General features: G+C 40.1%; 1 protein-coding gene across 1 annotated transcript in view; it reads left to right on the top strand.

The window, feature by feature from the left end:
• The window catches only part of PDSS2 (decaprenyl diphosphate synthase subunit 2), a 69,888-nt gene that overhangs the window by 8,255 nt on the left and 44,686 nt on the right, over positions 1-16,947 (top strand). Inside the window, exon 2 of the mRNA XM_035109292.2 lies at positions 10,134-10,268. Within this exon, the coding sequence (XP_034965183.1) occupies positions 10,134-10,268 (135 nt within the window). The remainder of the gene's footprint in view (positions 1-10,133; positions 10,269-16,947) is intronic.

The following is a 16,947-nucleotide window of genomic DNA, read 5'->3' as shown; positions in this document are numbered from 1 at the left end:
CAGTGCTGTGAATTGGTGGGACAGTTGCGTATTTTTCCAAATGCTTCCCTCTGGCACATAAAGCATTAGCAAGCCCACCTGTCTCTGTCCTCTTCCCTTTTATCTGATAAGAGTGAATGGTACAGAATGACAAAGGTGTCCTGTATTGCATTTGAGCAGGTTCTTGTTCCTTCCTAGCTGAAGCAGAAACCAATTTGAAGGGCCAGCTGAGTTTTTTTAAATAAACTGCTGAAGAAAGTGCCACTACTTTTGCATGAAATGCTGCTGGAAAGTGGTGGATTCCTAGAGGTCAAGATGCTAGTTGTTCCTCCTCGCTTGACTCTCAGAACTACTTGGGAGACAATTTATAAATGGACCTGGTCTCTTAAAAACTCATTTTTAACAACCTTTTTTATTTTATTTAGGATGACATAAAACACAAAGTGCAGCAATGTTCCAGTGTGCTGGGGAGATAATAACCTGTACTATATAAAGTAAAATGAAAGGACATTCCAACAATAACAATTCTATATTTTTCCAGTCTTTCCACTGGGTCAAGTGCTTCTCTTATTGATGCTGAATTAACCTGCTAATGCATTTATCAGAGCAAGGATTGGTGTCCATTACCCATCCCACAAAAGTGAATTTTGTGCAGGAACTTTTCTTGAAGTCCTCTTACTCTATTGAATATTGAACGGAAGTGTAAAACAGGTCTCATTGGATTTGTTTCTTGAGCTATCAGACCCTTTGAGTCAGCCTTTCCAATATTGCTAAATGCCAAGCCTAGTCATAGTCATTGCGTCATTTAGAAAAATATCCGTAGACTAGAGCATGACAAATGGGGTTAGTGATGTTTGTGATTTATCGGGACAGCACATGTTGTTTAACAACATGATTTATAAGCAGCTTTGCAGGGTCCTAATGCAGCTTTGAAAATAAATTGTATAGGCCACCTGCCCTCAGAGCCTTTTAGTGTTCCTTCTTTATTGACTCCCACATTTCTCCTTTCTTCCTTTGAAAGCAAGCACGTTGGTGCAGAATTTACCAGTGGTGATTTTTACCAGTAAAACTAGAGGCATGATTGAGCCAAGTGAAACACTTTTAAATCCCATTGATTTCAGTGGAAACCAGGTATTGAGTAGTATATGTCTACTCACAAGTAAGTCCTGCAGAATTTAAGATTGCAGACTTAAAGTGACTGGCTCAAACTCTTCTTAGAATTAATAAAATTAAATTGTAAAACTGTTGAAAAAGCATGTCATATTTCACCAGAAATTTAATGTTCTGCTTGCTTACAATTTCTGGAATCATTCTTCCCCAATAAATTATATAATATTAAAGGGAGAATTTTTCATAAATTGCATAAGCAAATTTCATATGATTAGCGCAAAATACAAAACATTGGATGATTTTATTCTTTCATTTACCCATCTTCCCAGTTAACACTTAGTAAAAACATTTAATTAATCTTGAAAACAGCATCAGCATGCTTGTGTGGATTCACCTCTTGTTCATTAAATCTGGATCTCTGGTTATACTGTTTTTCAGTCATTGCTGATTTTAAACATACTGTAGTTTCCTTTTAAAGATTGGCAAGTCCTTAAATTGGAGTTTTTGCTTCCCTAAAATGTATGCCCCCGCTCCTGATATCTTTGTCACTTATTTTTACTTGAAGGAAATCTGGAGTGGATATGTAGGCATATAGGAAAGCAAACCATTAGAAACTATTTTAATGCATGTGAAACAGACAGTGGAGCAAAGCTACAACTATCAAGATCGGAGTGTCAGAGTGCTTGTTGTCCTGGTAACAGATGAAGAAGATCAGGATGAGATTTCAAGAATACAGAGGAGAAAGAAACAACATTGGGCATGTTATATGTAAAAAATGCAGACCCCAGGAAAGCTTGAATGGTGTCTTATGATTATGCCTTATGCTTCTACTTGTTGGTCAATATATAACCATTGTAACTTGGATGAAACATACGTATAAAAGAAGTCTAGGCTTGAACCATGATAAACATTAAAAAATACTATGGATGACAGAGCATCCCTGCTGAGACTTAAGTGGTTGCTGAACAACTCCAGGCATGCCTGGAAGAAGCGGACCATTTGGCTCCCTTCCAGTCGGGATTCAGGCCTCATCATGGGACTGAAACTGCCTTGGTCGCACTGGTTGATGATCTCCGGTGGGCTAGGGACAAAGGTGAGAGCTGTTTCCTATTTCTGCTGGATCTCTCAGCAGCTTTTGATACCATCGACCATAACATCCTTCTGGACTGTCTAGAGGGGCTGGGAGCACTGTTATACAGTGGTTCTGCTCCTTCCTCCTGGGCCGTGTTCAGAAAGTGGTGGTGGGGGATGAGTGTTCAGACCCCATGCCTCTCACTTGTGGGGTGCCTCAGGGTTCGGTTCTTTCCCTCATGCTTTTCAACATCTATATGCAGCCACTGGGAGAGATCATCAGGGGGTTTGGGCTGGATGTTCCTCAATATGCGGATGATACCCAGCTCTACCTCTCTTTCAAATCAGAACCAGTGAAGGTGGTGAAGGTGCTGTGTGAGTGTCTGGAGGCGGTTGGAGGATGGATGGCGGCTTACATATTGAGGTTGAATCCTGACAAGACAGTAGTACTGTTTTGGAGGGGCAGGTGTGGAAGACTCCCTGGTCCTGAATGGGGTAACTGTGCGCCTGAAGGACCATGTGTGTAGCCTGGGAGTAATTTTGGACTCACAGCTGTCCATGGAGGCACAGGTCAATTCTGTGTCCAGGGCAGCTGTTTACCAGCTCCATCTGGTACTCAGGCTGAGACCCTATCTGCCCACGGACTGTCGCCAGAATGGTGAATGCTCTGGCTATCTCTCGCTTGGACTACTGCAATGCACTCTATGTGGGGCTACCTTTGAAGGTGACCCGGAAACTACAACTAATCCAGAATGCGGCAGCTAGACTGGTGACTGGGGGCGGCCGCTGAGACCACATAACACCGGTCTTGAAAGACCTACATTGGCTTCCAGTACGTTTCCGAGCACATTTCAAAGTGTTGGTGCTGACCTTTAAAGCCCTAAATGGCCTCGGTCCAATATCTGAAGGAGTGTCTCCACCACCATTATTCTACCCGGACACTGAGGTCCAGTGCCGAGGGCCTTCTGGCAGTTCCCTCACTGCAAGAAGCCAAGTTACAGAGAACCAGGCAGAGGGTCTTCTCAGTAGTTGCACCCGCCCTGTGGAACGCCCTCCCACCAGATGTCAAAGAGAACAACAACTACCAGACTTTTAGAAGACACCTGAAGGCAGCCCTATTTAGGGAAGCTTTATTAAGTCCACTGACTGTAGCGGGTCTACTCCATGACTGATGTTCAATATTACCCTTAGCTTTCAGATAGCAGCAAAAGATGGAAGGCTGACTGCCTATATGCCAAAGTTTCCAAAGTTCCAGATACAGATTAAGCGTTCGAAATACTCTTAGTAGCAATTGCTGGTTTCAGATGCAGGCTCAGTTGATGTTATATGAACATGCAGCAGCGAGCATCAGACTTGCATGCTCTTCTTCTCTTTGCATGCTTTGCTTTGCTAAAAGACTTGCAGTTCTTTGGCAAATGACAATTTCCAATGGGGGAATTATGGTTTGGGTCTGGTTTCAAATGCAAATATACAGAAAAACTGGTTGAATAAACAATAGTTTGCAGGTATACATGTAATGGCAAACTATGGTTTATTTAACTAGATGTTTGTTAGGAAAAAAACAGTATAATGAGAGATCAGTGGGAGATGAAGCAATCGCAAGCTTGAGGGTCATTGCTGCTCATTCATGTTAACACCAAACCATGGCTTGTAATTACATAGAATGTAGCAAGTATCACCATGCTAATTTTGAAATATATATCCTTTAAATACGTCTGTAATATGTTTTTGTTTTTTAAAGCTCATTCCACAACTCTTTCCTTACTTTCTGCAGATGTATTGTGAATTTCAGAAGCCGTTTAACTAAGGACAGTTAAGGAACAAAAATATATAGGAAGCAAATGTTACATTTGTAATTTTAGCATTCACTTTCAAGATTTTATAGTTTAGAGTTTACTTATGTTCCAAATGGTGAAAGCTTAGCCACTGTGAGCAGGGATGCTGGTTCTTTTTTTTAGAATTGTATCTGCGAAAAGTAAAGATTTAATTGTATTTGCCTACAGTAGTAGATTCTGTTACCAGTATACCTGGCTTATTTAAGAATTCAAATATACAATACTGTAGTACAGAAGTTCTTATTGACATGCTTGGCAAAGAAGCAAATAAGACCACTCTTTTGCCATCTGTTTATAATGCTATATAAAGAAAATCATGCTGGTTGCTGTGGAAACTAACATTTCCCAAACCACAAGTTGCTTAAATTCTCCACCTTTTAAAATATTGAGTTCTCTCAGGAATGAATACACACACATGGGAAATATATCAGAAATGTTCCAGTTACTGTACTTTTCCACCAATTAACTGTACAGTGTGTTCAATATTTGTATTTTGTCACAAACGCATACGTTGTCATTCACATTTCAGAAGATTTATTGATATTTTTGACAGAGATGTTTTGACTGACATCTACATCTCTACGTAGCAACTTATTTAGTTGGACTTTGAGGTTTTGCAATGGAGTAAAAATGCTACCATGTAGGTTTTAGAAACTGAAACTGCTATTTATATGACCTTCTTCTGGACTTAGGTACTTTATTCATAGCTCTCAGGCACCTTTGGGAGACACAACTTGAACTTGCTTAATCTTGCTCCTGTTTGTGGATATTATAATGTGGATTTGTTGAGCAAAATATAACAGTGTAAAAGTGTTGACAATCATGCCTATATTTCAGAAACCGTATTAGATTACCTTCAGGTTTGTTTAAATTCTACTATTCTCTAGTTTTTATCCAGGTGTTTTGGCAGACATAGGAATTATCCCAAGAATGCATAATCAGGTGCAATGTATCTGTAGCCTATCATGGCTCCTAGACATGTCTGTATGGTTATCTGTATCATAGCACAGGACATTGTAGTTTGCTGAATTGGCTCTAGTTCAGCAGATTTCCCAAGTCTTCCTTTTGATGCCATGAACATTTCAGCTTTCCAAAGAAAATATCAGCTAATAAAAACACTGTCCAGAATTGACAGCACTTGATAATTGGAAGTGCCTCTTATAGTCATTGCTTCTATCTTGTTTTGACTCATCATAGTTTTGTCTGTGTTAATTCTTGGGTGCTGATTCAAAACTCACATTGCTACTTCAAGGTCAGATGAAAGACCCTCTGCATTTTTGAGGACTCTGCACTCCAAATTTGTGGCTGACTTCTTCATATGCACACAAACAATTTTACGGCAAGACAGAACCTTATGGAACCTTAAAGAAGGACTCATTTGGAACAGAATAGCAACTGGCTAACTCCAGTATCTGAGATCATCTAAATCAGGCATGTCAAACCTGCGGCTCTCCAGATGTTTTGGACTACAATTCCCATCTTCCCCAACCACTGGTCCTGCTAGCTAGGGATCATGGGAGTTGTAGGCCAAAACATCTGGAGGGCCGCAGGTTTGACATGCCTGATCTAAATGAAGAACTGGACTACTATAAGAGAGAATTCCAAACCCTAACCAAATTCCATAAACAGCTCCATTTGGTTGTCAGTGCAACCCAAATATATTTTAATGCACATTTGTAGCCAATGTATGAGAGAGAATATTCACTGAAATGCAGTTGCTATAATTGGTCCACTGAGGATGTTAAATTACAGGTCATAGAGTACAAAAGTTTGAAAACAGCTAAAGCAAAAATCTTTAGCTGAGTGAGGGGTGCACTTCACCCTAGACTTACATAGTACAAAATTTTGATGTTCGGTGACTAGGCAGTAGTGTTTCATATTGTCAGTTGTCCTGCGGTTGTAAAGCTGAAGCGGATACACTCTGGCTTCTACCACTGGCTATAAGACGATGGTTCACCGAGAAGCTGCACCCCTTTCCTCTGGTCTTTTGCATTGGCCAGTGAATGAGCAGGTGGCTCCAAGACCTGCTTTCCCTTTTCTCTCCAGACTCCTTTTTCCTTTTGTGTTGTATCCTTGCTTTGTGTGAGCCTGCAAATAGGAACTGTCTTTTTAATGTATGTGCAGCATTTAGACAAGTTTAGAGGCTTCATCAGTGCTAGTAATTTATGGGGTCAGGCTCATAAGTAAATGTATTTTTAAGTGATCAAAATACATATTTAAAAGAGTATTTACAATTATTCAGTTGCTGATTCTAGTATCTGTGACAGGCATGAACTGGACAGAATATCTGCTTTATAACTGTACCTGTACAGGATATTGGTATCCACGTCTGTTAGTTCTCTAAATGTTGGCACTTCTTTTTATTTTTGTCATTTACCTCTCACTAATCATAAAGTTTTGATATAAATCAGGGTAGGGGCTTATACAGTACATGCTAAACAACTGTCTTGTCTTCAAGTTAATTTTTTAACCTTTAAGGAGGAAAGCGGGGAGCCTGTATAACTTGTGCAAATTGTCTTTGAAGGTTTTATTGCTCTTTTCTTAATTTTGTTTTAGTATCTGATTAGTGACCATTTTAAAGATCTTATGGCTGAAAGGTAATCAATAAACATTTCAATAAAACAGGTAAATAATAAAATTAGGCATGTATAGTGCTACTGTTGGATGGTAAGGATGATAAACACTGTGCTGACATATCACCTGGAACATTAATGCTATCATGTATTCATACACTTTAGATTTTATTTGCTCATCATGTTTCAGATTATTGAATTTTCTCTACCTTGTTTTTGGCAGAAACAGTTGTCTACTTTTCTGCCTGCTTTTGAAATACAGTGGAATACATTTTCCTAGTAAACAGTATCTTCTGAACTTTTCTTTGTCTGCTCTCTCTCTCTCTCTGTGTGTGTGTGGGGGGGGGGGGGAGAGAGAGAGAGAGAGAGAGAGAGAGAGAGAGAGAGAGAGAGAGAGAGAGAGAGAGAGAGAGAGAGAGAGAGAGAGAAGCAGCCTTTATTAGTACAACTCTCAGCCTGCAAGTTCTAAATGCTCATTATGCCCAACGAAAGTTTTTCTCTTCTGGGAAAAATACTTAAAATAGTATTATTGCTAAACCACTGAAATTACAGATTTATCTGTAACTGAAAAGTTGAAATGCCTGAGCATTAGAAGTTGAAGTGTGCAAAGCTTTAATGGGGATACTCATGTTTGCATGATTTATTCTTTTAAACAGATGGACGTTAGTAGGAGGTGTAATTCTTTCAGCACATAAACTATTAGCCAGTGTTACTTCTTATGTGGGTGGTGCGAGTCTTATATCAGCATACCATAATATACTTGTTTCAGAGCTAGACTCCCCACCCACAAATCAACATGAATTTTTAAAGAAGAGCTCTATTTAAATCTGTGAATCTGTCAGGCATTTAAATCTAGGTTTTGTCACATGGATAACATGGAGAAGAATTGTTTCATCCCCCCAAACCCTCAGTCTTTTCATTTTTCTGTAGATCTGTATTTGCAGTGGGTAGTTGTACCAGTCTAATTTTATTTACCTTGAGGGCACAGTGTTTAATAATATCGAGCTGCACAAACTATAACAGGCAGCACCTTAATATTGGTAGTTTTGTATTTATATTTACACTTGTGCTTGTGTTTTCCCCAATCTTTTAAGAAATAATTTGATACTAATGTGTGTGTGCATGCAGACCCAATTTTACTTGGGCTGCATCCAGTTCCCCTCTCCCCCCTAGGGGCACCTGTCTTCTGCCACATACCCATCAAGAATAATTGCACCATCTGGAAGACTTTTATGTACCTGTAACTTGGGTTGAATATCTCTAGGGAACTGAATTCAGGTGGAATGTGAATGTGACCCCTGGAGCCATGTCAAGTGACTGCAGTACCTTCTAGTTACTAAAGGATGGCCACCTTAGGCTTTATTTGTTTCAAGTCTTATGCAATTTGCTGTAGTGAAGATAGAGTATGTGTTGCTAATGTAATTCTGTTTACTACTTTCGTTGAAAAAGAACTTCAGCTTTTTCTTAGCTGATAACTTGGACAAAGCAACAGTAAATAAACGTTAGGTGATACAGATAATATGAGCAGGTGCCATACTGCTTGTCAGCTCATTTTGTCTATCAATTCTTGCTCTGTACTCTGTCCACTGACATTTCTCTCTGTCTAGGGTTGCTACTAATTAGCAGCTGTTTTTAGACTGGAGTACTTCCCAGGTTAATCACGTGTTTCTTCCTCCGTATTCTATTTTTATCTATTCTCTATCATATGGTAATAGATTTCATTTATATTTTCATTCAAGTGAAGCAAGGATGGCTGTAGAAACTGAACTTGTCTTCTAACATTATAACTTTAGTTTGAAACTTTTTTTGAAATTAGTCATATGACTAGCATAATCACCATACCTATCCAGAAAATACTTTATACTATTGCATATTGATTGCTTTTTCAATTACTGTACAGTAGTACCTCGACTTACGAAGACGATCCGTTCCGTGGCCGCCTTCGTAAGTTGAGGTTTTCGGTTCTCGAAGCGCCGCTACGGCGCATGCGTGAAGCATGATTTCGTGCTTCTGTGCATGCGGCGAATGCGCACGCCGCTCTGTGCAGGTGCAGAACGCGCGTGCCAGGGGCGCGCGGAGAAAGGACTTCCGGGGGTTATCGACTTTGGAAGTCGAAGCATTCGGATGTCAAGGTATGACTGTATATAAGGCATCTCTATATGCTCTATATGCTATATATATTGGGATCCCTCTGCTAATACTGTTTAGACACCACATCTCCCGTCATTCCTCATCATACAATATGGTGGCTGATGCTGATAGTAGTTGTAGCCCAAAACATATTTAGCCACCAAGATGGAGAAAGCTAGTCTTAGAGCTTGTCCCCACTTTGCTTGTCCCATGCTTAGAAAACATGGGTCTGAGTGGTTTTCCATTTGTCCCAATGCTTTCCCCAGGAAAACCTGCTCTTTACTGCTGAATTGGGACACAGGTGGCGCTGTGGGTTAAACCACAGAGCCTAGGACTTGCCAATCAGAAGGTCGGCGGTCCGAATCCCCATGACGGGGTGAGCTCCCGTTGTTCAGTCCCTGCTCCGGCTGGAAGGTAAGCGGTGTTTCTGTGCACTGCTCTGGTTTGCCAGAAGCAGCTTAGTCATGCTGGCCACATGACCCGGAAGCTGTACGCCGGCTCTCTCGGCCAGTAAAGCGAGATGAGCGCCGCAACCCCAGAGTCATCCGCGACTGGACCTAATGGTCAGGGGTCCCTTTACCCTTTACCTTTTTACTGCTGAATTAGAGCAAATGTCAATCCCTGGAAACAGCAAGTGATAGATACTAAGTTATTTAAATAAAAATTGAATAGTAGAGAGGCCAAAAGGCACCCTTGCCTGACTCCCTTGAAGGTTTTAATGGGGTCTGAATCAGGGTTCAAAATTGGGGCGCCAGGCGCATTTTGCACCTAAAGTTTCTCCATTTGCAAGCACCTCAAAAAGTCTGGGTGCCATTTTTTGTACCTGTCTGACACTCAAGGATTAATGAAATGTATGTGATTTGAAGCCTTGAAGTATATGTTAAGGATAGACAATATATTAAGGAGTTTAACAACAAAGAGTAGAGGATTTTGAAAACTCAAGTATGGTACCAGTTTGTTTTTTTGTAAACACCAAATTAAACATGTATTAACAATTTCTGCTAAAATGTGATATTAACAATGTGTTACTTATGTGAATTGCATATTAATTCATGCTTATCAAAATAATAAATAAAAAGTGTTGCTGACTCCCCACCCCCCATGACGACTAGACATTCTGTTTTGGTGCCCACAACCCAGGTCCCAGAAGCCATTTTGCTCCTAGCTTTTCAATCCCAGTTTCTAACGTTGTACGTAATGTGGAGCTTTGGTTTTGTTCTAAAGAAGCAGTAGAGAACTATAGATTCTAAAGTGAACGCCGAAGTTCATTCTCTCCTCTCACACATAGAGGAGAACAGGGCAGGACACAAACTGTGGCTCATTCTCAATCATCTAACCCACTATTTAGGCAGTCATCTAAATTGGTCTTAGGAAAAATTATTTGAGTGTTCAAAATTCTGATCTGACTTATTTTTTTCTTTTTCTTTTTTTGCAGAGGTTTTGTGTTGGATAGCAGGAACAACCTGCAGATGAGAGGCTTGGTGGTTTTACTTATATCTAAGGCTGCTGGGCCCAGCATAACAGCAGAGAGCTCCCTCCAAAATGATATGATCAGTGGGATATATTCTAGGTAAGAATTTTCTAATGCAAAAGATGCAGAGTCACATCTATTTTCTTTTCAGATTATGCCAATATTTTTGTGTGTGTTTTTTCAAAATATGCAAATACCATTGAGATATATGAGAATAATATTCAGAAAGACAGTTTCCCTTTCTGTTTCCATCTGTGCTTCATTAAAAAGAAAAGTGGTATAGTGCTTTTTGTATATGATGATCTCTACAATCCTTACCTTTATCCCTGTTTGCAACAACTCTATGAGATCCTTACATAGGCATTTCCCAGATGGGATATTGCACTGAAAAATAGTGTTCTAAGTGAATGCACAGCAGCAGGATTTTCTTTCCACATACAGTAGATAGTTTTATAGTAGCAAAAGCACTCACCTTTTCCATCCAGTCACAAGTACTGCATGTATCACTTTCCAGTCTGTGCTTGACCTTATATTACTTCTTATTGTACTGATACACAATAAAAAGGGTCTACAGTATTTTTCAATGAAATTATTATTACACCGCTTTGAGGGTTGTTGTTGTTGTTGTTGTTGTTGTTGTTGTTGTTGTTTTTACAATCAAGCGGTGTGTAAATTTTATGAAATAAATAATAAATAAAATTGTTAAATTGCCTTCCTTCATTTGGATCACCTCCCATACCTTGGTATCCAATCCTCCAATACTGGTGCATTGATCCCCCCCTCCAACAACCTGAATTGTAACTAATTGTTGAATGGGCAGCTGTTAGTAGGTGTTCAACTATTTTCCTGCCTTCTAACGTGACTAGGTCTTTTACATAACCAAAAAGCATAACTAATAGATTGGTTCATAACTTATATCCAGTGATGGCTCTTTTACCATCTCTGGTAGAAATCATTGGCTTCCATTGCAGCAAAATGTTGATTCAGGATATGGGAGAAATTAATGAGGTGTATACAGGAAGAATGAATGACTTGGCCTCTGCAAACCATGGTCCAAATATCCGGGGGTGGGGGGAAGCCTGTGCAGATGTCTTTGTCTTCTTATAATGATGAGTGTTTTGGCAGTGGTAATATGTAATACGTAAGGAGCAGTTCTTGCTTGATCCGCAAGATGAAGAAAGCTGCTGCATCCTTGTAAGATTACTACTGATTTTCCAAACATAGTACCGGTAATACAGCTGACCTACTGAGGCACTGAGTTAGCAGTATATCTTCATTGACTATTACTTTTCCATGGTGCTTTAAAGAAAGACAATCAGTATCTGCTCACAAAGAGTTCCTGTTTTAGGAAGTTGAAAAGAAGTAGCATGTGGATCTTTAACCATTCATAGGAAATACGATGTTGACCAGTTTTCCAAACCAAGAAACCTTCATCAAATCACTCTTGATCACTGAGAATTAACAAAATAATGACCATGGAAAACTGATTCAAATGTGACAGTTCCAGATGATTGGTCATGTAGGGGTCATTGTTAAGAGTAGCTACATTTAACTTGCAGTGTGGTAATGATCCTTACAGAATGTCTTTATTTGGAAGATGGCTGAAAAGGCTTTTGTGCTGTGCCTAGATATAAGAAAGCCAGGCAAGGTGTGATTGCATCAACAGCATTTTTTTGTGCGGCAAGAAGCAGTTTTGGATGTGTGGGCAGCTTTTGTCAGGAATGAAGTTGGGTGATGGTAATAAAGATTTGGATTGGATTGGCTTGGAAGTTGGGTGATGGGAAGGAACTATAGTCCCAGTCCTGATCAGGGTCCTATGTGGTTATTATTGTATTTAATGCATCATCTACACTTTTTCTGCTGAATCCTGTATGATTTGAAGATGTAGCAACCTGTCAGTAGTGATAATGCAGAATCCCTACTTGTGCTGGCTCTCTGGTTCACTGTCACTACCTGCAAGGGAACTTAAGGTGTACCTGCTCCATGGTAGTGGTGAACAATTTTGCCTGACAGCACCATGGAGCTATTGTGCTGAAGGACTCCATGGTAGAGTGGTTTGGTGCAGTGCAGACACCTGAAAGTTCCCTTCCCTGGCAAAAGGGCAGTTTTCTAAGATTTTGTGTGCATATAAAGATTTTACTCGTGTCTAATATATTTAGGTGCCTGTTTCAGATGCATGGAAGAAGGGCATGCCAACTGCACACACGGTACATTGTCTATACAGTATTATACACTATATGCTAGCAAGTTGATGTAAAAGTCCTACTGAAGAAATCCCAGTTTCTTAACAAACCTGCCATACCAACATATGGCTCTGACTTCAATACATGGCTTGTAGATGCATTTCTGTTGAAAGATATTCAGAAAATTTAATTATGCTTCCCAGTAGAACAGGCATAAATTAAGTAAAATGTAACCCCCCCCCCTCCTCCCTAACTGAAGATCAGCAACTGATATAGGTTTCCATGCATCAAGAAAGCATTTTGCAAATGTTAAAATGAGAACAAACTATTAAAAAAATAGTGGAAGGGAATTGCCTTAATAATAGAAATTAGCTGATGCCAACTTTCCAAAATGCATCTGATTAATCTGATCCTGTCCCAGAGGCGGCAGCAGTTGCAAGGCTCAGAAGGGATTTTTATCCCTTCCCTGCTGCTGATTATAGCAGCACACCTGGTGATAGGGGCAAGGGCTCAGAGGCAGCTTGCCATCTCCTTTAACTGTTTAGCATCATCACATGTACAGAGCAAGGCCCATCTGCTTCATTGGTATATTTTGCCAAAAGCAGAGGAAACAAGCACCATGATGAGGTGAAATTGTGGCTGGGGGAGAGGATGGAATAAATCTCTTTAAAGCAAGTTTAAATGTTAGAGGATTCAAAGTGTTGTGGGAGGGAAATTGGGGATTCCACCCCTCTATTAATTAAAAACATAGGGTCCCCTCACACTTTGGTGCCTTTCTTATTAATTAATGCTTGTTCTCAAAGCCTTAATAGCATGTCATATCCATCCTTGTTTACTGATAAATAATTTTCTTTGGTGATTCAAGCTTTAATTTTAGTCTCACTCAACGGACCTTATATTAATGTTCCCTTGACGTGTAAAATGTTTTAAAAAATTATATACGTTGCTTTTTTTATTTTGAAAAAGGCTATGCCCTTTTGATTTCTTAAAAGCCTATCTGCTCACTTACCTTATGAAGCACTGTCTTTATCCAACAGTGTATGTGATATGGGAGGGGACAGAAGCATATTTGTAGCTTGTTACTGAAGTGACCAATGTAAGGTTGTGGAATCCATTTAGAAATCATATAGATAGTAAAGTTTTTATCTGTCATCCCTTGTGTACAGATTTATGTACATGCATATATGCATGTTTATTTATCACAGTTTATGTTCCACCTTTTCACTCAAGGAGCTGAAAGTGGTATACATGGTTTTTCCCCTCCCCAACTTATCATCACAACAAACAACCCTGTTAGGTAGGTTAGGTAGGTTAGGTTAGGTAGGTTAGACTTGAGTGGGAATTCTCCCAGGTCATAATCCAGCACTTGAGAAGGACTTACTAGTACTAAAGCCATTAATATCCACAGATCAATGCTTCCATCATACAAATATTTTACATAGTTTTGAACGTAAGCCATAAGATTGGCCAAATTTCTGCAATAATAAAAGCTTTCTTTACTTGGATGAGGCAAATTTTTATTTCAGTGTGTTTGTTTGACACTTGGAATACCAAATGATTTTCAGCTGTTTCATCTTGATTTGAGAAATGAAACAAATATTTTGAAACAAGTGCCGCTTAACTATATTTGAAAATGTGTTCTTGTTCATGCATCATAGGGCTGAATCCATCAGTATTGTCACTTTCCAGCTACATTGGTATGGCTATATATTTTTAAAGCTATGTGGAAATATTTCAGGGAAACACTTGGACAGATGAGCATCTGTTCACAGGTTTGGTGGTGTCTGTACATAATTGGCAATGCATATTAATGGGAATCTGTTTACCTTGCTTCAGTTTGTCTTGCATAGTCATTGCAAATAAACTTTTAACTAGAGTTTTGAAGGCATGAACCTAAAATGCAGAAAATAGCATGCAGTTTAATCTACCTATTATGTGCAAAACTATTGCCATTTTTAATGGTCCGTACCTTCTCCATTTTAAAATAATTTTTTCTTTGATAAAATTATCAGAACATACAGAAAGTTAAAATATAAAGGAAAAGGATGCCTGGACGGTTAAGTCCAGTCAAACCTCACTATGGGGTGCGGCGCTCATCTCGCTTCAGGCCAAGGGAGCCAGCGTTTGTCCACAGACAGCTTTCTGGGTCATGTGCTTCTGGCACAATGGGACACCTTGACAAGTGCCAGAGTGCACGAAAACGCCGTTCACCTTCCCGCAACAGCGGTACTTATTTAAAGCCACCTTTCTGTAAGATGAAATATATTTGCCTTAGGCAGACTATTACCCTGTGTAAGGGGTTTGACTAATCACATTATAGTATTAATAGCTCAGTAGTAAATGTTCTTTATAAAAATTACTACTGGGCTTCATATTTTGCAAGTCTTAATGCAGTTGAAGATTTGTGGCATGACATCAATTTAAATAATATAATATCCCACAATTTCCCCAGCCTTTCTTGTTTCAAAGGTATCTCCTTACATGTCCAGTGATTAGCATAACCAGTCTAGAAATTAGTGACAAGAGTGACTGTTTTGTTCTGAGGACTAGATCTGGTATAACATTTAAAAGACAAACAAAAGTCTTGGTACATTAACAATAATAAAGGACAATACTGCCTTTATTTGTCCCAAATACAGAGCTCTATAAGATGTCCACCATGTATAGAAGGAGTCTGCTCTCTTTTTTTGCACATAGAATCATAGAATTGTAGAGTTTTAGTCCAACTTCCTGCAATGCAGGAATGTCAGCTAAAGCATCTATGGCAGATGACAATCTAACCTCTGCTTATAAACCTCCAATGAAGGAGTATCCACTTCTGAGGGAGTCCGTTCCACTGTTGAACAGCTCTTACTGTCAGAAACTTCTTCCTGATGTTTTGCTGGAAACTCCTTTTTTGTAACTTGAATCCATTGGTTCGAGACTTGCACTCCAGAGCAGGACAGAGCAAGCTTGCTCCATCTTCCATGTGACAGTCCATTAGATATTTGAAAATGGCTATCCTATCTCCTCTCAGTTTCCTCTTTTCCAGACTAAACAATTCCAAGCTTCAAGGTAAAGGTAAAAAGGGACCCCTCACCATTAGGTCCAGTCGTGACCGACTCTGGGGTTGCGGCGCTCATCTTGCGTTATTGGCCGAGGCAGCTGGCGTACAGCTTCCAGGTCATGTGGCCAGCATGACTAAGCCACTTCTGGCAAACCAGAGCAGCACACAGAAACGCCGTTTACCTTCCCGCTTGGAGCGGTACCTATTTATCTACTTGCACTTTGATGTGCTTTCGAACTGCTAGGTTGGCAGGAGCTGGGACCGAGCAATGGGAGCTCACCCCGTCACAGGGATTCAAACGGCAGAGAAGTGGATTACTAGTGATAATGGCTATATGCAAAGGTCTGTTAATGTGTCTGAACTTGGCCACCAAAAATTATTTCTACTAGTCACTAGCAATATAGTAAAAGTATTCCTGAACACATCCAATTGTCTTTCTGTCTTCACAGTTATCTGGCACAGTACTAGCAATAACTATTTCCAACCTTATAGGTCTTGTCTAATTTCAGAAACGTTGAATGCCATTGTATTGGCATAGTTATGCAACAGTGGACTCTGCCTGATATCTGCTGGTCCAACAGCTCCTACTACATCTTTCTTTTAAGCAGCTCTACATCCAGCTTGTGTCTTCAGGGCTCCTGTTTGACTACAGACCCAGCTCTTGTGCAGGTTCTGATGGAACATCTCAGCCCTGAAATTGGCATTGCACAAATGCACCATGCCACAGTTCCAGACCTTGCCTCAGTCAGAGCAGGGTCAATCCTGGTAAATCTTGGGCAGGAAGGTGGGTTACCTGAAAGGCAGGTGGAGACATCTTTTATGTATGGAGCTCCTGATTGCAGATGGTCCTTTTGCCTGATTTTTCAGGGATGCCTCTCCCCTCCATTGTCACAGCCAGCCTCATTCATGTTGTACAGGAGAGACTTCCAGGAAGCTGCTGGGGCAAAGGACAGTTAGCTTCTGCCAACCCCCCTTCCTTTACCATATGATTTTCTCTGAATCCAGCCCAACATCTTGTATATAATTATCTTCCTTTTAGAATTCATATTGGATTTTGAAAACATGTTTCACATTTCAGTGGCAACTGTTGAGTAAGGTCAGTTGCTTAAACTATCACTGTATATTTGAAATGATATCAATTGTAGTGGTGATTCTAAGGCAGAAAGTTCTTAATTTAAGATGTCACAGTCCCAGCAGGTTGATGGGACTCCTGTATGGAAGAAGTGATGTTATGCAGACTTCTACCATGCTTGCATGATGAGGCGCATAAGTGCAATGATCATATGTTCTGTGGGGTTGGGCCAATTGAGACTGAGGACTGTCCTGTTCACAGTGCCACTGCATGCCATTATTTGGCTGGTGCATTTTGGACTTTTCAAATGCAGCCCCATCCAGAATTTGTTACTGTTTGTTACTGTAGCATGAATGACTGTGGCTAGGGCTGCTTTCTTCAGGTAAGGGCACAGCTTGCTTACCAGCCAAAAGTGGTAAAAAGTGCTCTTGGCCACTTCCAGCACTTGGGCATGCAAGAAGTGACTCCAGATGCATC

Source organism: Zootoca vivipara, chromosome 3, assembly GCF_963506605.1.
Source record: "Zootoca vivipara chromosome 3, rZooViv1.1, whole genome shotgun sequence".
NCBI classification, from domain to species: Eukaryota; Metazoa; Chordata; class Lepidosauria; order Squamata; family Lacertidae; genus Zootoca; species Zootoca vivipara.
Note: the sequence above shows the minus strand (reverse complement) of the source record. Positions and strands in the feature narration are given on the sequence as shown.